At 38.5% G+C, this 22975-nt stretch overlaps 2 protein-coding genes across 2 annotated transcripts; one reads left to right on the plus strand and one right to left on the minus strand.

The window, feature by feature from the left end:
* Positions 1-1951: 1951 nt before the first annotated feature.
* bag3 (BCL2 associated athanogene 3) lies at positions 1952-8430 on the minus strand. The gene is made up of 4 exons (XM_042502513.1): positions 8188-8430; positions 4764-5099; positions 4326-4676; positions 1952-4217 (listed from the first exon to the last, which is right to left on the minus strand). The coding sequence occupies exons 1-4, from the start codon at positions 8383-8385 to the stop codon at positions 3165-3167; spliced, it is 1938 nt and encodes a 645-aa protein (XP_042358447.1). The 5' UTR covers positions 8386-8430; the 3' UTR covers positions 1952-3164.
* A 5712-nt stretch (positions 8431-14142) lies between these two features.
* On the plus strand, positions 14143-22933 carry tial1 (TIA1 cytotoxic granule-associated RNA binding protein-like 1). The gene is made up of 12 exons (XM_042501878.1): positions 14143-14331; positions 14792-14888; positions 15616-15714; positions 15870-15924; positions 16030-16117; positions 18144-18219; positions 18506-18614; positions 18829-18924; positions 19063-19147; positions 19378-19501; positions 19954-20135; positions 20426-22933. Exons 1-12 carry the CDS (start codon positions 14303-14305, stop codon positions 20547-20549), a joined length of 1164 nt encoding a protein of 387 aa, XP_042357812.1. The 5' UTR covers positions 14143-14302; the 3' UTR covers positions 20550-22933.
* The last annotated feature ends 42 nt before the right edge of the window (positions 22934-22975 follow it).

Consider the following 22975-nt stretch of genomic DNA (forward strand, 5'->3'; position numbering starts at 1 on the left):
ACTGTATATTTGTTAATGGTTTTCTATCATTTTTCTGTTGTCATATTATTTTCTGTATGTTAATTTTTGTGTTCTTAACAACATTAGGAATGTTTTAACTTTTTAGGTGAAGTGTTCAAATAAGCACTTGCACTGTATACTATTTGTTATTTTTGTCCAAACCCAAATAAAACATAGCCTAACTGGATTCCCCATTGTAATGAAAGAGAAAACTAAGGATGTTAAGCCTTTTTTTAAATATATTTTTTATTAACCAGAGCAAATTGACTTGATTTCTTTAAAAAAAAAACAAAAAAAAACGTAATATGGCAATGAGCTACTTAAGCAGAAATTACCCAACAATTTGCAAGAAATTAGAAAATAAAAATAAAAAGCTCAGGAAAATAAAACTGGGAAAAAAAGTAAAAACAAAAATAAACAAGGACATGATCTAAAAACTGCAAAAAAGTAAAAGTATGTAATAAATGTTAAATATATAATTAATAATCTACTCAATAATAATAATCTGGACATTGTTGCCTCATTTTTTAGGCATTTTTTATAGCTGCTGAGCACTGATTTAAACATGCACTTTGTATTGTGTAATAACTTCACTTACAAAACATTTTAAAGCTGCTGCCTTTTACTTACTGTTTTATCTTGTCTATGTGGTTTTACCTTGTGTTATGCGTTTTCTTAATGTTTGAATTTTGTGTGTACAGCTGTCAGCCTGAGACTACCAAAGAAAATTTCATTGTACATCTACAATGATGAAGCATTTTATGCCTTATGTCAGGAAAACATGACAGCCTCAGCGTCCTTTGTTTAGTGACACCCAGACTTGCCACTTGATCTGGAGAAATGAGGGATTATGTATAAAACAAACAACAGTAACCAAATCCCTTTTCTGATGTTATAGTTCAGGGCCATTTGGGTATAAAAAGGACAAAACATGCCATTTACACACATTTGAAATGTCTCCACCCTCCTAGGAATAAGGCGGCAAAAATGTTCTCAGTTATGACTCAGTGGGGCTCTGAGGGAAAAGGCAGGGAGCAGCTGACCTCATACAGAGACATTAATCTTACCATCGAAAACCCTTCAGTGGAAAACCAAGCCATACAGCACACATCTCCAAATCCAAATGTGGAGCATGCTAATAAATTATTAAAATGTGGATGCTTTTTGCAGGGAGTAAACATGGTGGAGCTTCAATTCAGTATTAGGCATACTGCAAAGAAAGTACTATACCTAATACTCAAAAAACAACTACTAAGGGACTGTTCCTTACTTATGAGGGGAGGAGCTAGTGTAAAACAGGTGCTACACCCCTCCCACTGTCTTGGGAGGCTGACATGGCCAGCCTCATCAGGCATCTTGCTGACGTGGGAGGGTTGTTTGCATGATTAGGCTCACCTGGGCCTTCGCAACTATAAAAGCTGGCCCAGGTGTTGGCTCACTTCCTCCAGCAGACATCCACTCTGTATGGCTGATTTTTGTTTGATTGGTTTGGTTTGCTTGTTTTTGTTTGTGTAAGTTTAATAAATCATAACTGATTTTACTAAATTTCTTGTGTGGACTCCCTTTTTTTTAAGCACTGCATAGGGAGTTATGTTTTTTGATTTGGCTTAGGGGAAAGACGTTCAACTTTAAATGCTTATGTTTTGTATTTATATTAATTATCTTCAGAACCCTAAAACCCACAAGTGAGTTTGATTGAAAGACATGTTTTGTGTTTTTTTTAAGATCTCCAAAATCACACCATCTATCATTGCCAGAAACTGTGAAAAATGGTTATTAATAGTGGTGGGAGGGTCATGCATTTACCCTCAGTCACTCGGGTCATGATATAAAAAAAATGAAGTTGCACCCCAGCTACCTCCCTACTCTGATAAGTAAAGAACAGTCCCTGACATGGTCCTAAATAAAAAATGAAAAACAGAATATGTGGGAACTCAAATATTAGTCAAAGTCCTTGCCAAATACATTTTTATTTTCAAACATACCAACGTGACTTATTTTCAACAATGCATCAACCTGCTACTCATAAACAGTGATCAACAATAAGCCACAATCCATAATTTGTTAAGGTGTGCTGGGCAGTGGCTCGACCTTACAGATGGTTAATGATCGTATAATAGTGACAAATTACTACACAAACAAAAGAGTAATCTTGAAAGTAACTCTGGACATTTCTAAAGGAATATTATAATTTCTCTTTGAATCCATGGGTACTTTCTCATCACTGGCACCTGTAAGGCTTTTAGGCCATTTTTTTGGGGGGGGGGGGTTAGTGTTATTACAGATTGTGGCTGTGGTAGTTATACATTCTGACAACTGTGATTCCTCGTTAGCACCAAGTGCTGATTGTCTGACATCTCGAGTAAGATACTCGTCTCTCCTCCATTTGTCATTACACATTCATAAATGTACCAAAATACTATATGATGTTATAAATACTGATATAGTGTTTTGAAATAACAAGTAAACCAATGCACATACAAACACGTCAATCAAAACTCGTGTAACTTATATATTTCAAATGAAGTGCTGCTGATTGCTCAGCATGATACATTTCAATGATGGCAAAGTGCAAAGACGGCAAAATCAGTAATGCACCAAAAAGCAGCATCTAATAAACATATTCACTGTGTTCTGTGACAAAGCAGCGCCAACACGGCCATGTGGCTATAAAGGGGAAAATGCTTTTCTGTTGACTGAGTTCTGCAGTGAGTTCTGCTTTAAAGCCCCGATGTTTGCGCTCGTGTACTAACTGATTTGCTGGCTGGATTAAGAAAAGCTTCGTACAATATTTGATCAAGACAAAAGGCAACCACACATATTTCTTAAGAAAATACTTCTACTTTTCTTCCATTTATTGATAAAGGCCTCTTATTCAAATTTGACTAGAAATTGTTGTCTACACCTTGATCATGACAGCTGTCTTATTATGAAGACATTGGCACAACACAGAAGGCAACAACATTGGCTTGAAAAACATGATTGCACTGAGATACCATCAATTATGTGCTGAATGGCAGGAAATACCAACACTGTTAATCAATGCATGCAACTTCCACAAATGCTGTAGATAAAGGAGGAGGAGTTAGCCAGAGCAGACTTGTTCACTATCAAATATACAGCAGGTTATCCTGCTCCCCTCTCAATTATGAAGTGTAAAGTCATTATGATATCTCTTTTGCCAGCTCAGCATTCTCCTTAGTGATCATCCTGGGCTCTCCTTTCTGCGTCAGGTTGTCTCCTTCCACTGCAGGCTCGCTGGCGGGCTTGGCTGGCTGCTCCTCCAGTTGCTCCAGTTCTTCCAGTATGGTCTGAACACGACGGACTCCATCCCGCCTTGCCTGCCGTACGTCTACACGACCCTCTGGGTCAACCGAGTCCAGTGCTAAGAGCTCTTTGGTCAGCAGCTCCTCCAGTAACAAGTACTTCTTATCATTTTTCTTTCCATTAAAACATTTCACCTCCTGCTCCAGTTTAGCGACCCGTTCAACTATCTGCTGCACCTTAGCCAAGCCTGGGTGCACTGGGCACTGAGCAGCCTGTTCAGCCTCGACCTTTGCAGGTGGGACCTCTGGGGGTACAGCTGCCATGTCCTGGGCCTCAGGTTTTGGAGGTATTTGAACAGTGATATCTGCAGTATGTTGTTGTGGTTGCTCTGGTTTCTGGCTCTGCTGGAACTGTTGGTGCAAATGCAGTAACTGTTCGGGATGCTGAGGCTGTGGAGATGTCTGAGGTGGTGCCTGCTGAAACTGCTGAGGCTGCTGAAACTGCTGAGGCTGCTGAAACTGTTGAGGCTGCTGAAACTGTTGAGGCTGCTGAAACTGTTGAGGCTGCTGAAACTGCTGAGGTTGCTGAAAATGCTGAGGCTGCTGAAAATGCTGAGGTTGCTGAGGTGGGGGCTGCTGGAAGGGTTGAGGCTGCGGAGGTGGGGGCTGCTGGAAGGGTTGAGGCTGCGGAGGTGGGGGCTGCTGGAAGGGTTGAGGCTGCGGAGGTGGAGGCTGCTGGAAGGGTTGAGGCTGCTGAGGTGGGGGCTGCTGGAAGGGTTGAGGCTGCTGAGGTGGGGGCTGTTGGAAAGGTTGAGGTTGTGGAGGCCTTTGGACATCAGGTTCTGTATGCATTGGCTGCGGGAGCTGTGTGTTCTCGGGTTTCTGCTGAGCGCTCTGTTGTTCCTGCTCCATTTTCTGGGGCGGGTCTCTTGTGAGGACATGCTGCTGAGCCTTAGAAAACAAAAAAACATCACAATACAGGCCAACACATGCTGACATGAAAATCAATCCTTTATGAATCAAGAAAATTCAAGTGAAAACACACAAAAATAAAATTACCTGCGGCCTTTCTCCCAGCACCTGTGTTACAATAGGTGACTGGCTTCTAATATGAGGTTGGAGGTGAATAGAAGTGGCATCGCGGTGCTGGGGAATCAGTATGGGAGAAGCTCTTTCCCGGGGAGGCTGCATTGCTGCAGAGTATCCAGGCCATTCATCGGCCTGATGGCGATGGAAGGGCTGCTGGTGCTCTGAGTAGGGGTTGCGCTGAGAGTAGACAGAGGGATTTAACTGAGGCTGTGTTTGCGTTTGGCCTCCTCCACCCTCATGGATCACCGGGATGGGGATGTAACCTGCTTGGAGACCTGTGCTGCTGGGCCGTTGGGGTTGGTGATGCGGGGCTGTGTAAACCTTAAAAATATACAGTAAAAACTCAGTATTTGGTAATTTATTCTGCATACAAATGATAGAATATTGCAGCATGCACTCAAATCCAACCTCTGCTGTTTGTGAAACAGGTGAACTGGCCTTTCCAGGCTCAGCGGAGCAGCTATCTGAAGGTCCGTGTAAAGGTGATCTAGGCCTGCAGTGCAGTCCTGGCGTTGGGGAAGGCGTCCGCCCATCTGACCGGATATTCTGTGCAGTGGTTGGCTGGATGTAGGAGTAACATGGATGCTGTTGCTGCCTCAGTTCGGCGCCCTCATGGAAGACGGGAATGGGAACATAACCTGGACGCAGGATGGGGTGCTTCATCTCCCTCACAAAGGTTTTCTGGTTCTCCTGAGGACTCGGTTCTGGTGGTATGTTGGGTCCATTTGCGGACACTTCTCTTACCTGAAAGACAGCCATTAGAGTAGATAAAATGCAAAGGTCCCATATTACTCCTGTTTTCTGGTTCATTCTTGTAGTTCTAGTAGAACATGTTTACATGCTTTAATGTTCAAAAAATCAATTTTTTTCTCATGTAATCTGTGCTGGAACCACTGTATTCACCCTCTGTCTAAAATGCTCCATTTTTGCATCTGTCTCTTTAAGCCCCCTCCCCAAAAAGCCCAGTCTACTCTGATTGGTCCGTGTTTCCAGGTTTTTAACATCTGCGCTCTTGGCTTCTCTACACCATCATTGCAACCGCAGAATGAATGTAACGACATTGTAGTAGCAGTATCTACCTTTTTATAGTATACTTGTGACATCATAACTTCACAGAAATCCAGATGCCTTGTTTAAAGGCATAATTTGTGAATACGGACTGTATGCATTTCTCTGTGGATGGAGCGTTTTGATACTCTACCTGCTTTATAATTTAAAGGCATAGAAATCTGACTTCTTACAATATAGGACCTTTCAAATATTAAATCCCAGGTGATGAATGATATCTTTAAAGCAATGACGATGAATAATCTTGTCATTTATTTCTACTACAAGATCCAGCAGAGGACAGCAACTAATGACTCTACTGTAAGCACTTAGAATACCATTTAATTAGCTTTTTAGGTGATGATTATGCAGGTTCCTTTATTTATTATAATTATTTTAAAAATTTAGCCACAAAAAAAGGTTTACACATCATTAGTAAGTATATCCATTTCCAGTAAACTCTACAAGTGTTAAGTGTTGACATTATGATTCCTGAACCTTAGGTAATTGTTCATTATTATGAAATATTATCAAATATTTTGAGGATTTTTAACCATGTTCCTCTTATTTACTGTTGAGTAAAAGAAGTAACATCACTTTGGATCTGGAAAATTGCATAGGCACTTGCTCCTCCACTAGGACATTTACATTTAAATGCATGACATCTAAACCTCTGTAAAAGTAAACCTTCATAAATCCAAGATTCTTATCAGAATATGTGCAGCTAAATATGTTATCAGCAAACACTTCCAACAGACACATTAAAACATAGAAAGGCTGGGTTTTTTTTCAAAACCTGGAGTTATTTTTAATAGGAAAGTTCTCCCTGTACTGAGATTACTGCAAAGTTCATAGGTTAAAAAGTCACATAACCACAGAGAGATGCCAAATGTGTCACCTCTTTGACTATTTGATGAATGAAATGAACTCTGGATTAACATGGACCTCAACTCATTTCCAGTCAGACAGTTGCTTTGTTGTGTGTGATATTTTGCTCCACAGTCACACTGACATCATTCACGTGACTAAATTAAGTCACTCACAATAGTTTGGCACGCCCTCTAAACTAACATTTTCTAAGCTAATCATAATTGTGTCATACATAGAGATCGAGATGCTTTCTCTGTGCCCTTCAACAAACTTCCCCCAGACAAAAAAGAGTCAATATTTGTATTATTTTTGCATTCAAATGAATTGCACTTAATTGCTGTACTTCTTCCTTTTGTCTGTCTTACTTGACCTCATGAAGAAGAAAGAGTCAATATTTGTATTATTTTTGCATTCATATGAATTACAGTTAATTGCTGTATTTTTTCCTTGTGTCAATCTTATTTGACCGCACCTTTTCCAGTCCAGTTCATGTTTCAAAAAAACAAACAAACAAAAAACATAAATAATCCCTGAATAGGGCTAAATTGCTATTAGATTTTCATAATATGACAGCCGCTTCGGAAAATATCATGGTTTCAAGGTAAGGTATAAAACTATTAAAAACTTGAAACCAGTTTATTTAATAGATTTTTTTTTTTTTTTTTTTTAAAAAGCTCTCTTTCTTTTGAAAATAAAATTAGAGCTTAGATTCTGCGTCCAACTGCGTTCTTCTTCAACCCATAAGATAAACAGATGTACCAGTATAGCACTGCTACTCTATCCTAGAATACATTTGTTTTCGTTAAAAAACTAAAAGCAAGTCCTTACTGGGGACTGGCTATTGCAAAACAAAAAAAACCCCACAAGAAATAAAAATAGCACAATAATCTCACTAAGTATAACACTGACACTATCAACACACTCCTGGATGTTTGTCAGTTAGACTCATCTGCACAAATTTCCAGAAGCCAAAGTAGAAATCTGTATTGTTCTCATATTAGTGACTAGACACCTGTTATGTGACAGCTACAAGCAACAGGTCTGCTGACAGTTCAGCACTCTGACAATGATATATCTGAAAAGTAGTCAAAGCTCGACCTCTAATCACTAAAAACAACTACCTCTGGAGCAAAAAAAAAAGTGCATTTATATGTCAGCCCGTGGCATTTTCCCGTGAGACAAAAGTTATGAAGTAGCTGTGAACGACCCTTTGCCCTCTGCCATTTCAGTATGGGACACTGCACACTGCCAGCACCATTGCACCAATTTGATCCCCTGACAGCTGTGTCTTTCTAGTAGATTCTTCGGGACGCTAACTTTGGACAACAGTGTCTGTCTCTGAGGCGAAAGATTACCAACTGGCAGCCTGCGAGGTTAACTCCAGCCCACGGGGGGTTTCTCTGCAGACCTGCATGTTTTCACAACATGTATTAAATACAGCTGAACGCGACATGCAGTGGCAGCCAGTTATACTCCGCACAGGCCAAAGTAAACCGGACCAATCCTTGTAAGGGAAAAAGTTTAATATGAGCTGGACGTCGCAGTGTTTGCCACCATGAAAGACACGTTATTAAAATACTGGAAGCTCGTCATAGGTAGCCTTTACATGCAGCATGGTGAGTCATCGAGTAATAATAGTGTTAGATCATGACACGGGAACATAACGGGGTTGATCACCCGTTATAATAGGCTTATGAGCTGTCTGTGAGGGGGAGGTGACGGTGCCAAACAAGGCCTACAGTCAACAAGATTAATATTACAGTGGTGTAGCCATAACGCTTTTCTTTACAGGAGAAGAAACGCGCACTTTAACCGACGCTGTTCGACACACAAATAAAATAGCCGTCCAAGAGTTTCTCCGTCGTTAGCCGATAACGTTACCAACCCAACTTTATGCCGCCGCTCCGTTACGTACCTTTTTCGTGTCGTGTCGCGGGTCATTCCAGGTTGTCGTGCGGTTATTGTGGTCCACAAAGAAAGGCCATCCAGTCTGAGGGTCAATTTTGACTTCCCAGCCGAGGGGGAGAGGGTCGTTGTCATTGTTGGCCATTGTCATTATCGGCGACTGCGTCTTCATGCCGTTCATGTTGCTGGCTGTCGAGTACTGAAACATTTTATACAGGCGACGGACGCTTTAAAGATTCCTTGAAGTGACGTGGAAAAGTGGGCTGGAAGTTTCTCGAAATAGCCGGGTTAATGCTGGGGGCGGACAGCAGCGCTGGATACTGTGGCATGGGTTCCCAAACCCGCCGTGTCGCAGACCCCCAACATAGACTCAGAGTAAACCTCTGATCTGCATCACATTTTTCCCAGCGAGCCGCACTGAGGAGGATTTTCGCTGCAGCTGTGGAGAAAGTGACTGCCCCCATCATAACGGGCATTTTCTCTCCTGCTGAATATTCACCAGAAATTATTCCCAGGACATCCTAGAGCCCCTTTAGGGACTGTTCTGTATTTTCCAGTAAAGGGGCGCCAGGGTGTGATTTCCTTTTTTTTTTTTTTGTCTCCCCCAAAACTACAGATTTTTTTTCTTGAGCCTCCCTGAGTGAGTTGGGGAAAATGCATGACCCTCCCTCTGCCATAAATTAGTTATTAGATTAAAACTACCCCTTTGATGTTTGAAAATGAACCCTTTGAATCCCTGATACACATCACTTTTCTTGTGCTTCATTCACATGCCTTTTAGAGGTATTTAAACCACTGAACTTTGAGCAAATTGGTTTGATTTCTTCCCAAAACATGGGAAAAGGCCCCAACCAACTAGGCAAGAAATGTCCTTCAATTTGCAATAATTTTTTTCCTGGTCCTTTTCTTGTATTTTGCACTTGTTTGTTGCACAAAATCCTGGGGCTGAAGAAAGCGTGCCGATTAGTTAATGCAAACAGTTTATTTATGGCAAAATTATTAATGAGACATGTAGAATCATGTGATTTTGATTAAATATCACTATTTAAATCTTAGATTTGATTTTGTGTGTGGGTTTTTTTGTTTAATGAGGGAAGCATTTCTCCCATATAATGTGTAAAAAGGTCAGAAATTTGAAAATCCAACAATAATTTTAGTTTTTACTGTGTCTGGCTGTGATAAACAGTGTAATTTTATTTCAAAAGGATTTTTTTCTTTAGAATTTCTAAATCAAAATTCAAATAGCTGTATTTTGCGTTAATATTAACTCGAATTTTGTATTTTTATTTTACAGCTGATTTTTAAAGAAAGGTACAAGGTAGATTTATTTGTCTTAAATGTGGTTTAAGAAGAAATGCCTTCCAATGGGTTTGGATGGCATGCTTTCTATATTATTATATTATTATTATTATTATTATTATTATTATTATTATTATTTTGCAATTAAGTTTTTATTGAATTTTACAGAGGTATATCCTAAAAAGTGCTGGGTTATTTTATCTACCCAAACGCTGGGTTGAGCCTGTTGGGTCATTTTTCTGGGTTATTTTGCAGGGAGTTGGGTAGTTTTTGTAAGCTGCTGGGTTATAAGGTTAGGTGGCGGTTAAAACACCGTGAACCTCAGTCCTCCAAATTCCCGCTGCCTGCCTGCCTGTCTGTCCAGCTGCCCTTTGTCCCCTGAAGTCTTTTCGTTTGGGCTCCTTGACCAAGAAATGGTTTTGTATACACTTTTTCATCCATTTGAGACACATACTAGCAAAAACTATAACTATATGTGTATAGTTAGTTAGCTAATGTTGCACACGAGCTAACATTGCCTGTTGGTACATGCTGAGCTAAGTGAAGCTTCGCTGTTAGCTAACGTAACCTTAAATAATACCACGTAAAATTCACTTACCAGTACCGGTTAACTTATAACGTTACCAGAGCAGTTCCTCCTTTTAGAAAAGTCGGTTTGTAATGTTAACATTACCTGGTCAACAAATAGCATTAGCTAGGTTGGCGTAAATTAAGCTGTTTCAACTAGGATTCAGTAACCTCGCAATTACCGTTATCCAACTGACGTTAGCTAACTTTAGCAAACGCTAATGACGGTACAAATTAGGAATAACATCATAAACGTAGACGTATTTGTTGTGTTTTGACATTACAGACAGCATGCTTTGTGTTAATCGGCAAACGTTTGAATGTGCTTTAAACCAGCCTTTGTGTCAGCTTTGTCAGTCACAAACCTAATAAGCATAATGATACCAGTTACTTGGTTATGGCCCTCTGAAAAAGATTAACTCTATGAAATGTTACCTTGACAGCGATCATGGTTATTAAACCTGCTTGATATCTTGCAGAGCTCTGTATTGAGTCACTAAACAGTTCAGAGATAGTGATCCTCATGGTAATGCATGGTGATTGGCCTCTGACCTGGGGACTTTTGTTTACAATCTCCAAAATGTATTGGCAATTGAAAATAAGGGTAAAAATGTCCATTTTCATTGATATTTTTAGCTGTCAGAATAACCCAAGCCCCTATTTATGGTAGTAGTCCATTCTGGTAGATATTTTACTTGTCAGAATGACCTACGCTCCTATTTATACCAGTTGTCTTCCATTCTGATAGATAATTGTACCTGACAGAGTGACCTACGCCCCTTTTTATACTGGAGTTTAAAAAAAAAAAACCCAAAAAATGGAGACGCAAAGCATTACAATGTTTACCGGAGAAAAATATGTAAAAATAAAAATAAAACAAGTAAAGAAAAAGTCATGCATTCTTTAAAAACTTAAAAATAAATACACAATACAGCCATTTAAAGATGTATGCCCCTCCTCTAAGTTGAAATGATAAACATAATTCCCTCCTCAGTGCTTTAAAATGTATTTGACATGTATTCCCCTTTTCGCCCCCCCCCCCCTCCCTTCCCCTCTCATGAATAACGAACAGTCCCTTACTGAGCCCTATGTGTTTCTTCCATAACAACTTCCTATGTTTTAGACCAGGGAATCCCAAGCTTTTTCATAACAAAAGTCTCCCCAAATAGATGCACTGAGACTCCCACATAATAAATCTTGTCCAAGAAGCCTCAGTCTGGCTTTGCTCGAATTTGGTACACAATTACGTAACAGTGTTGGTGTGATACCGTGTGGGCACAGTGACACCTCTATTGACAGATCGTCCTTAATCACAGGACTACTCCAATTCAGCTTCATACTAAGGAGACACTAATAAATGTCAAGAACTCTTCCTCACTTGGATGGAGACTGAAATCGTCACATGTATTTTTTTTTTTTAGAGAGAGATACAGAGATTTCAAGTGGGGACAGTTGATTTCTGTTTTTGGACACCTGAAAACAGTAAACACACTGACAATAACAAAACCTGCATTACAGCCTGTAGATCCAATTCCTGCAAATAAATGAGTGTTTTGTAATCAGCATAGATGTTATCTTTCAAAATTCCCTCATACAGGCATTTGTTGATAAATCAGCTACATAAACACTTTTTAATTGTAATATTAAAGGGACTTCTATGTGTTATTATATTGTGGTGACACAATGTAGGAGATTCACAGAAATCATAAAGTAGCCAGATTACACATACTGTAGCCCCTTTCTTGAATCCCAGTGTATGTGTGACACATTTGTTATTGTGATTATTGTGCTTCGGAAAAAATTTTCCAGCCAGCCCTGCATTGTTCATTTGTATGTGCCACAATAATTGATGCCTTTAGTCAGTGGACTCATTAATACAGTGAAAAATCACATTGACAAATGACCGTCAGATTATTCATTCAGTGATGATGTTTCAAGAATATCTCATGACATGTTTACAGAATATTTGCAAGCTAAGCCCAATGGGCATGTCTGACTTTTGCAGACCAATTAACCAGCACTGAATGAATATGTACCTGCCTTGTAACCACCTTTTGCCTGTCCTGCCTTAACCCATCTCTGTGGGTTAGGTGGTGGTTAAGAAGTGGCTTCTAATGGAGTAAAAGACCTCAGTGTTACTGGACACAAATTGGAACCACTGGTAAAGTCTGGATGGGAAGAGTGACTGCAGGGAAACTCTATTTTGATCGACATTCAATAACTTAATGACCAGGAGAAATCGTACTTGTTGCTCCTTTAAAAAATACTTTAGAATAAAAACATCAAGGCAAATAGTGAGAGTTTCTGTCTTTGACGCCCCCCAGTGATAATATTAAAAAAGACAATGTGGCAGACAGTAATGCCAGTCCAATGATTCATAGACATTTTCTCCACATAAGCTTTTCTATAGGACCACGCACATATCTGGCTATTCTTATTCCTGTTATTCTGTATTGATGATCATAATTGTCATAGGAAAAGAGAGTTCAGGCCTGTATTTTCACACTGACTCCTGAGATCAAATCCAGAAAGGCAATGATGGAATGTAACTAAGTACATTTACTTAAGTACTGTACTGTGCAAATTTCAAGTACTTGTACTTGAATCTTTTGTTTTCGTCCCACTCCAATACATTTCAGAGGAAAATATTGTACTTTGTACACATTTACCTTAACACTTTTGTTTGCCCACTGGTTACTTTATAAATTAAGATTTTTGCATAAAAACCATTAGAGGAGAGCATACAATATGATGTTTGTTATAAATTAAACTAGCCATAAGTTTACAAGTACAGCTGACATGATTTGTCGTTTCTGTCGGATTTCTCTGAATTGGGTACTTTTACTTTTCATACATAGATTCTCTTGATTATTCTAAATTACTTTTTCTTCAGAAACATTTTAAATGCAGAAATTTGTACTTTTAATAGAGTATGTCCACCGTGTGGTTTTAATATTTTTACTCACGTTAAGTAACTGAATATACCTTCTCCACAACTACAGAAAGGTCTTCGTAGTTCTAGAAACTCCCATGGACCGTGCAACACAGGTGATTAAGACAAGCGCTCCCTTGCGTCCCATTTCAAAATAAAAGTCTCTTACGCAAAGTACATAAGACATTTATTCCAATACATACAGATTGATCGAAGGAGCCTGTGGGAGTACTGGGTTTGTTTTTGTTGTTCCAGAGTTAAATGTGAATGTTAAGAAAAGAACACCAGATCACCTAAGTGTGTATATAGTTGAGATCCGAGCTATTGTAATGGCTTTGCGGTTGAGCAAAATAAGCTAAAATAAAGGTCATATTGTGCTCAGACTCTATCAGCAATGTTATCATTGCAATCCATGTCATCTCCAAATAGATCAGATGTAATGTATTACATTTATGAATCACTTTAAAGGCTACATCATGTAGAGACTGGTGAGGTTTGTGTGGATCCCAGCTCATTGGGCCATTGAGGGACTGAAGTGGCTGACTCTTTAACTTAACAAGCCATTAAACAAGATAAACTTATGGGCAAGGCTTTCAGTAAAGCTGAAGCTAAAGCAGTGATGAGGAGGAACATCATGGCTGCTTGTCAAAAGCACTGGGATAAAGAAAATAAAGGATCTGTATAAAATTAAACAAAAAGTGGAAGGAATGAAAACAACAGGAAAAAACGATTCTATTCAGACTAAGACTAAGACACACAGGTTTAAAACACTGACCCTAAGGGGGAAACATCCATTATTATGATTATTATGATTGTATAAATGTGGCTTGGGGAGAGGAAACAGGTGAACATGTTATCTGTCACACTAACAGGAGGAAGCTAAGGGGAAGACTCAATAACTGTGAGATGGGAGTACTGAATGTATTTAGTATAGAAGAGGAAAAGACAAATAAGACGTTGTTTGAGATTTTACAAGAAACGGGGTTGATGAAGAGAATTTATTTATTTGTGTGTATATACCTTTATCCTGTTTTCCATTCCTGAGGAAAAAGCGAACTTTGGCTCACACTCCAGCATAGTGGGTGGCGGTAATGCGCCTTAAACGTTTGTTGCCACCCGCCATTGAAAAGGCAAGAAGAAGAAGCACGCACGCTAGACCCACGCACGCACGCAAGCACGCTCGCTCGCTCGCTCGCACTCGAGATACCCAACGTGACGTATACCCTGGCGCCCGGTTAGCTAGCTTCAAGCTAGTTAGCTAGTTGTTGTAACTATTTCGTTAACGGCGTACACCGGAGACAGTTAACGTTAGCTGTCGGTTTCGATCATGGATGACGAAAGCCACCCCAGAACCCTGTAAGTAATTTTAGGTGTTTAACGCTAACTATCGTTAGCGTCGGGAACCGGTGGCTAGCCTAGCTAACCGCTGTCCGACAAACAACGCAAACCTGGTGAAGAGGCAGCTCAAACATTTAGCTAATGCGTCACTAACGTCAGCTTAGTTGACACAGCTATGGTTAAGTAAAAAAGAAATAACAGGCATTTCTTTCGTGAGTGTTATCTGTAAGCGTTAACGGCACGTTGCCGTTAGCTGTTACTAATGTTAGGCCAGATTAAAAGTCAGTCAAGCTAATATAAACAACGTCATATTAGTTAGCTATCAACTAACTGCTAGGTAACGTTAATATGTGAGCTTAACTGTGCGGGCGTCATTTCTAACAGAATAAGTATCACAAGCCGCACCACCTTATCGTTACTCGTAGTGAACTGGATCAAATAAAAGCTGTCAGTAAATGAACCCTCTTCCCCCCTGCAGGTATGTGGGAAACCTCTCCAGGGATGTCACGGAAATTTTAATACTGCAGCTCTTCACCCAGATTGGTCCTTGCAAAAGTTGTAAGATGATCACGGAGGTAAGCAGCCCACATTGTGTGGTTTTATCTTCCTGTTTGCAGTGGAGGATGAAGTACAAAAGCCGTACTTGACTAAAAGTACAGATATCTCCTGAAATGACTTAGGTAGAAGTTGAAGTCACCCTTTCGAATATAACAATATATATATATATATATATATATGTATGTAATATAACGAGTAAAAGTTTTTAAGTATCCGATATTTACTGTGCTTAAGTATCAAAATTAATTTTATGATATTAAATGTACTTAGGTATTAAAAGTACAACTTAATTCTTTTCAAAAAATAGCAAGCAGTCAGAATTTTGAGAAATGTAATGTTTATTTCTTTTTAATATGCACCACTTCAAAAATGGGGTCTACATTATACTTGGAGAAAAACAACAAGGACTTAAAGGATTTAAGGAAAGAATAAAATCCTGTTTTTCCTTCCCTCTCATGCCTACATTCATCCATCCGTTTCTTCCTTTCTTACCTATTTTGTAATAGGTGACTAAAATTCTTAGGGGAAATTCAGTGGAGTAAAAGAGCATTTTATTAGAAAATGTAGTGGGGTAAAAGTTGACGGAATCCTAAAAACTCAAGAAAAGTACAGATACTTTCAAAAAATATTAAAGTACTGAAACAAAGTATTTTGTATTTTGTTACATTACACTATTACACAGAGTTGTCTACAAAATAGTTGAAGCAACCTCTTTAACTTTTGTGTTTAACCCTTCCCTTGCAGCACACGAGCAATGACCCCTATTGCTTTGTGGAGTTCTTTGAACACAGAGACGCTGCTGGAGCCCTTGCAGCCATGAATGGGAGGAAGATATTAGGAAAGGTAGGACAGTTTTTCTAGTCCAAAATCAAAGGTTTAGGCAGTTCAGCTGCTGTTTCTGAATTTTCCTGTGATCCTTGTTCCTTTTTTGGAAAATGTCTGTTTCTCAGGTTCTCTATTATAGTTTTAAAATCTCTCTGTGAACTCTCTGCTTTTAGGAGGTCAAGGTAAACTGGGCCACCACTCCAAGTAGCCAGAAAAAAGACACATCCAGTAAGTAGTCCATCTTGTTGATTTCCTTATCTGCTCAAAGTGAAGTTTCCAGTGACTAGTAAATGGTTTCTTTCCTTTGTTTGTTTGTGTTTTGTTGCAATCCAGATCACTTCCATGTTTTTGTGGGAGATTTGAGCCCTGAGATCACCACTGAGGATGTCAAATCTGCATTTGCACCTTTTGGGAAAATCTCGTAAGTTTTCACTTTAAAGGGTATTTCTTGTTATGTGCAGTACAAAATAAGAAAGCTACAATGCAAGCATACTGATTTCTCTTAAACTGGGTATTATTAAGGTACTTCATAATAATCTTACAAACTAATGTTCTGAATCGGCCATCTATGACCATGTTTACATGGATACAACATGGATGGGTATTACAAACTTTAAGAAGTTAATACATATTGTGATTTTAAACACTGGCCCTCAAGGGTTGACATGCTGAAGGTTTTTGTTCCCTCTCAAAAGTTTACAAGCTATGTCTGATCTCAGATCAGCTATTTTGTTTTTGGATAAAATCAATATATGAAACATGTTGGGGTTAAGGGGCCATGAACTGTAACGTCCTTGCTTTCTTGCATGTCATTCCCTCTCTTGCTCTCTCTCATTACCTTCTATCTCTTTACTGATGGCTATCCAATAAAGGCATTAGAGGCCTCACATAAAGTGAATGTTTAAATTAAAGTAAAACATCAAAGAACATAACAATGAGGAATGAGAAACAAACTGTGAAGAGGAAACAAAAACTTGCATTACACAACAAGGGCTAGACCACTGATGCTTATATTATTGATTGTCTAACTTTGTAAATTATCACCATGTGCACACATATTTGAGATAATGAATTGTAAGATAGACAGACTGATAGATGGGCAGTTTTAAGGAAGTTTATATTTTTACCCTGAATGAGTACAAAGAAAAGATAAACACAAAAGTAAAAACCCAGTGACCTCTTGTGAGACTCAATGTTTAGAAGTTGACATAGATGATTAATGTTCAGGAGAACCAATATTTTGCAACATCTTGATGTATTTCTTTAGTCAATATGGTGTAAAAGACTCCACATCCATGCATGTAAACATGGTTGGTGATGGACCAATGTAATTTTAGTATTAAATGAAAGTATATATCATGCTTTATCTTTCAAAACACTCTTAACAGATTTGATCAGCTTTATTTAAGTTATTAACTATCTACACAATTGCTGTAAGTTCGTAACAGCTTTATTTCAGTTACTTGTAGTCTATGTATTGTGTCTGTTTCTATGAATGGATGTCAGTTTCTAGCCTACTCTTGCTTTTCTTTGCATATTTAGGTTGTGGTAAGTAAACTGTATGCCAGCAGTATGTAAGCTGTGTGTATGAACCTGAACAGCCTTTAGTTGTGGGTCTCAGTGAAGTAATAGCACTTTGGTTATTTTACAGAAATGCTCATAGGATTGGACAGGAGCTTGAAGGCTAACAGCAAGGAACTGTGCACTCTGGAGACTCAGATGTAGTTTTTTTTCTCTATTTATTCCATTCTTTCCATATGTCTTTATTTGTAGATGCTATGTTTTAACATGACCTAGTTTAGATTAACAAATTCCAATACTCAATGTCTTCCTCTAAATCTATGTTTAAATTGTCTCATTTTTGATTTGCATAGTGTTGTTTGTAGTGCAATGATCCTCTTCCAAAATTTCTGAAAATGTCAATTTCTCAAAATTTGCAGCTCCCCAAACTCCATACTCCATATTGGTGGTAAAGAATTGACCAGGAAAAATAAAGAAATCTGTTAACAGGCCATGTATGCCGTTTAATTCCTTTTTTCTCTTTTGATATTTTCTATATATTTCTATTTGTAGGAAGAGCACCAACAGCAGATTTTAAGAATGCATGGTAATCCATATAATCTGTTCCTTTGTGAATTTAAATCAGTAGCCTACTGTTGACAAGATTGAACAAGAGGTGGTGCTCTAGTGGCAAGGATCCATTAGTACATCTGAAATTATTTTAAAACATTACTGTAGGCTGCATGTTTTTGTACTTGTTTTTTTGTCTCAAGTGTTGCTAAGAAGTTATATTAAAATTCAGTGCTCAGCACAAGGTCATGATAGCTAATGTACATTAATGTAGGACAGAGTAGAGGATTCACAGTTGTGTGTTTTGCGTGGTTCCTTTTAGTTTGAAGCATTTAAAGTGAAAAAAGCATTGAAGTTGTTTTCCCGTTTCCCTCCAGGGATGCCCGTGTTGTGAAGGACATGACGACAGGCAAATCAAAGGGGTATGGATTTGTGTCCTTCTACAACAAACTGGTAAGGCTCCAGTGCAAGAACACAGACTGAAGGTTATTTCTATTTTCTGTTTATTATCCTACTTTAATGCATTTACAGTAATTAAAAATCAATTAATCTTAGTTGAAACCATAGTCACAACAGCTTAAATCATCTAACATTACATAGTTTCTTATTTAGCATCACCATTCTCAATATTACTTAGATTAAATACAGTTATATATATTTTGAGAACTGATTATAGTCACCAATAAACTTTACGGATGAATCAAATCCAGAGCGGTAACTCTTTGATTTGGATTTATAGGATGCAGAGAATGCCATTGTTAACATGGGGGGACAGTGGCTTGGAGGACGTCAAATCAGGACCAACTGGGCAACACGTAAACCACCAGCTCCAAAGAGTGTCCAGGATAGTAAGTGTCATAGACCCTTCACACCCACTATACACCCACGCAGTGGATTTCACTTAGCAGTGAATTTTGCCAGGAAGATTTCTGTCTGATGACAACCTCAGAGTTGTGTGGGAGTGTGCAGGCATCCTCCCAGCTCTGTTGCTAGTTTAGTTTCATCTGCCAGGGCAGGACACATTACACCTCCCTTCATCGATGTTGTTTGTTTATGTTTCAGATGGCTCAAAGCAGCTGAGGTTTGACGATGTCATGACTCAGTCCAGTCCACAGAACTGTACCGTGTACTGTGGAGGGATCCAGACAGGACTATCAGGCAAGTGTCTTTCTCTCTGAAGAGGCATTTTTTCAGCTCTTAGGCACACTGCGATAGTAGTAGTAGTCTTTCTACTCACTATAAGCTATCCTGAAACAGAAGAACAAACCACATTAATCTTCTGTTTGATTCTTTTAGAGCACCTAATGCGACAGACCTTCTCTCCTTTTGGTCAAATAATGGAAGTCAGAGTTTTCCCAGAGAAAGGATACTCTTTTATCAGGTACAGTCTCAGTCCATTGCAGCATTTGGCCACTGGATGTCAGCATAAGTACACTGCATAACTCCATGACAGGCCAGTCAGTTCCCACTCATTGTCAATATTTTTTCTGTGTTATTTGTCTTCATCTCAAATCAGCTACCTCAGAGTTTTAAAACTGTTCATTTTCTGAATTGCCCGATAGATATTATGTTTGCTGAATTTGACTGCTTAACTGCTGTTTTCCTTTTAAGGTTTTCCACACACGACAGTGCTGCCCATGCCATTGTTTCAGTCAATGGTACAGCCATCGAAGGACACTTAGTGAAGTGCTTCTGGGGCAAAGAATCTCCTGACATGGCAAAAAATACACAACAGGTAGGGAAACATCACTGGTGACATTTGAGGGTAATGAGCTTAATACCGAGATTAATGACATGCACCAAAGGTCACTCTGGTCAGACTGGTATTAGGGATATAGCAGTCAATAGCCTGTATCTTAATCATTAAACCACAGGGGCACACTAACACTAAAGAGATTTTTTGATGGTGTTTCAAATCTTGAATGAATGCAGTTAAAGTCTTGCTTTGTACTATGAAACTATGATATGTAAAAAGAGACCTTATTTCAGATGACAAAATGCACTTGCAGTGTGAAAAACTAGAGCTGCAGGCTAAAGTTTACTTTTCAAAAGGGTAAATTACATTTAATTTTTATCGTGGCCATTTTGCTTACAGTTTATGTAATATTCTTTATTCCTGATTGAACAGATGCTATATATAATGGCGTATTAAAGAAATTTCTTCACGTTTTCCTCGGTGTCACTCAGGTTGAGTACAGTCAATGGGGGCAGTGGAACCAGGTTTATGGGAATCCACAGCAGCAGCAACAGCAACAGCAGCAGCAGCAGCAGCAGCAGCAGCAGTATGGGCAATATGTGACCAATGGTTGGCAAGTTCCCTCCTACAGCATGTACGGCCAGACATGGAACCAGCAAGGATTTGGAGTAGAGTAAGTTTTACTCAATTGTATGTATTCAGTTAATTCATTAAGTCAATTCATTCATAAACTCATTGTATGTCTATATTTGTCTCAGGCCAGGAGACTCATTAAATGCCTCTAAATCATGATTGGTGGTGATTTGACAGCTTTCTTCATTAAACCTTTAAAACATTTTCTCTAACATTATAAAGTTGATCTTTTTCTCTCTCTCTCTTTTAATTATTATTTTTACAACACGGTTGATCTTTGAATGCAGTGACCGCAGTCATACTCACAGGATATTTGTGGTATCTTTGCAGGCAGTCCCAGTCTCCAGCCTGGGTTGGAGGCTTTGGATCTCAGTCAGCCCAGGCCGCAGCCCCACCTGGTTCAGTCATGTCCAACCTGGCCAACTTCAGCATGGCTGGCTACCAAACACAGTGAGCTGGCCCTAACCTAAGTGTAATACCAAGGGGATTTTTTAAAAAACCCTTTTAGACCACACAGCACTCTTAAATCTGGACAGCTGCTGTGGTAGAGGAGAGACAGGGGCCATATTCACAAAGCCTTTGTAGCTGATAGTTGCTCCTAAAAAAAACAAATTATGTATTTAAATGACAATTTGTGTACAATTCACTCAGAACTTTTTAAAAGTTCATTTGATGATAATTCCATAGTTCTGTTATGAAAAACGGCTCTTGGGCTTTTGAAGTAAAGCCAAACCAACTGTCTTTGTCTAAGTAAATGTTAAAGGACACACCCACGTTTTGAATGATTGACTAGATAAAAGCATTACCCAGTGTGTGACAAAGAGGATATTCAGCGTTGGGATGACGAGACAGATACCATTAGATGCATTTTATCAAACGTTCAGTAAGTTGACCAATGGGCCAAACAATCAAAAGTCAGTACAGTCCTTCAAAATTAATTGTTACCCTCCCATTGTCAAAATTTGAGTAGATATATATCTGAAAATCATGAAAAAGCCACGTTATTTTAGTGGAGCTAAAAGCACACCTACTACAAGCCATTACATTACTCCAGTTGCTCACTGGAACATTACAAGGATTAAAATACTTGGAAACCTCAAGTTTTGTAACATTAATATTGAATTATCAGACTAAAGCAATATCCGCTCTCAGTTTGCCAATGTGTTTTTTAAATGTTTCTGTGTTTGTTACAAACTTGACAAAAAGTTTATTAGCTTGTCATACTTTGGGGCATTTTTCTGTTATTTTATACAACAAAATACAAACTCCGCTCGAGTCTCAATGAATTGATCAAGTTCATTTTTGTGCTCCAGGTTAGTTTGTAGAATGGTGATGATGTCATCAGTGATGACAGCTGTCATTTTTGCTCACCATGAATTTGTGCTACAAACTTCACTGAACCACAAGAATGAATTGACCTGCTAAAAGTTGGTCTGGACTTAGCTTCAGCTCATAGCTCGAAATTCAGTACTTTTTGATATATATTAATGAGAAATGCTTTGTGAATAGAGGCCCTGGAACGGTAGTTTACCTTTTCCAGTATACGTGAAGAAACCATTTGTACAACAACAAATATACAACTGTGGCTTTAAAGGACATTTAAGCTGGACATGGTATCTTTTGGGTTCATATGTGTAAAAAGAAAAAATACACCTACACAACTCTAAAAGCAAAAAAAAAAAAAAAAAAAAATGTTTTTTTCATGTTTTGTATCGGAGTGATCAGCGTGTTCTTTGCAGACTTTTGATGGATTTTAGTTTACACCTTAATGTAGCCTAGACTGGACAAATTTATAATTCTGTGTCTCAAAATAAAGGCTGAAGCATTTGCTCACTATATCAAGAGAGAGATTTCCTGGAAATACTATATTGAATCTTAAATATTTTAATCCTCTTGATAACCTATTAATTTATAGTCATCTCTTTCTAATGACTGTAAAAGTTTTTACAAATAACTTTTGACTTAAATTAGCACCAAAACCAGCCCCTTATTATATTGCATTATGTTCTACGTCACTTGTGTAAAGACAAATTTTCCAATGTTCGAGGCTTTAGTTACTATAAATTGGGCTGGTTTTATTCGATGAAACATTTCCTAATTATGTCATGGATTTGTCAGGGCAGCAGGCAACTTTCTGCCCCTTAGTGCATTCTTATTTTCTCAGTAGTTGTAAAAATCACTGGCAAATTGTGACAAGAGGATTTCTAAAAGATGTCCTGCCTTTTGGGTTTTCTTTGCATATGTGCCATTCTGTACAGTATATTACACTCCTTGTAATCTCACCCTCCCTTTTCCTGTCGTACTAGCCGACAAACTTGATAATGGTTTTGTTTGTTTATTAGAGATGGGGATATTTGTGTAACGAAACAGGGTCATGTTGGCTGAGAGTGTAAATATAAACCTTGATCACAAACCTTCATGAAACTTTAGAAATAATGTACATACTGTAGGTAGAAATGCCATCATTAATTCTCAGCAATATAATTTATGAATAAGCCTTAATTGATGTGTCAGTAAATTCAGAATTTGTTTTATTTACAGAGGCTCCATTTCAAATATAAATTCTCTTCCATTGTAGATTTTCCCATTTTTAAGTTTGTGTGCCATTTTCAGAACGTAGCAGGAAGCAGGTGATGTTTCAGCGTTGACTGCACGTTTATGACATGTAATACATTTGTTGCTTCAGATATTGAATGTAATGGCAATTTTGCTTTCATGACAATAATACAAATACATTGAACAAAAAAGTGATGTTTAATAATAAAGGATTAAATCAATTTTCCATTTAAACAGGAAAAACTCGATAAGTGACTTCAAATAAAGAAAGATTTGAACCGAGTTGTTCAGTACATTTATTAGACACAAATAAATTGTGCTTTA

This window comes from Plectropomus leopardus, chromosome 15 (genome assembly GCF_008729295.1).
Source record: "Plectropomus leopardus isolate mb chromosome 15, YSFRI_Pleo_2.0, whole genome shotgun sequence".
Lineage (NCBI taxonomy): Eukaryota > Metazoa > Chordata > Actinopteri > Perciformes > Serranidae > Plectropomus > Plectropomus leopardus.

What these genes read in the sequence shown, in the direction of transcription:
- bag3 (XM_042502513.1), bottom strand. Translation starts at nt 8,385, where the DNA reads ATGTTTCAGTACTCGACAGCCAGCAACATGAACGGCATGAAGACGCAG. An exon ending in CTGTTTCACAAACAGCAGAG is followed by an intron (nt 4,677 to 4,763) that starts GTTGGATTTGAG and finishes TATATTTTTAAG; the next exon opens with GTTTACACAGCCCCGCATCA. An exon ending in TGCTGGGAGAAAGGCCGCAG is followed by an intron (nt 4,218 to 4,325) that starts GTAATTTTATTT and finishes TTGTTTTCTAAG; the next exon opens with GCTCAGCAGCATGTCCTCAC.
- tial1 (XM_042501878.1), top strand. Translation starts at nt 14,303, where the DNA reads ATGGATGACGAAAGCCACCCCAGAACCCT. An exon ending in TGTCCTTCTACAACAAACTG is followed by an intron (nt 18,220 to 18,505) that starts GTAAGGCTCCAG and finishes TTGGATTTATAG; the next exon opens with GATGCAGAGAATGCCATTGT. An exon ending in AAAGGATACTCTTTTATCAG is followed by an intron (nt 19,148 to 19,377) that starts GTACAGTCTCAG and finishes TTTCCTTTTAAG; the next exon opens with GTTTTCCACACACGACAGTG.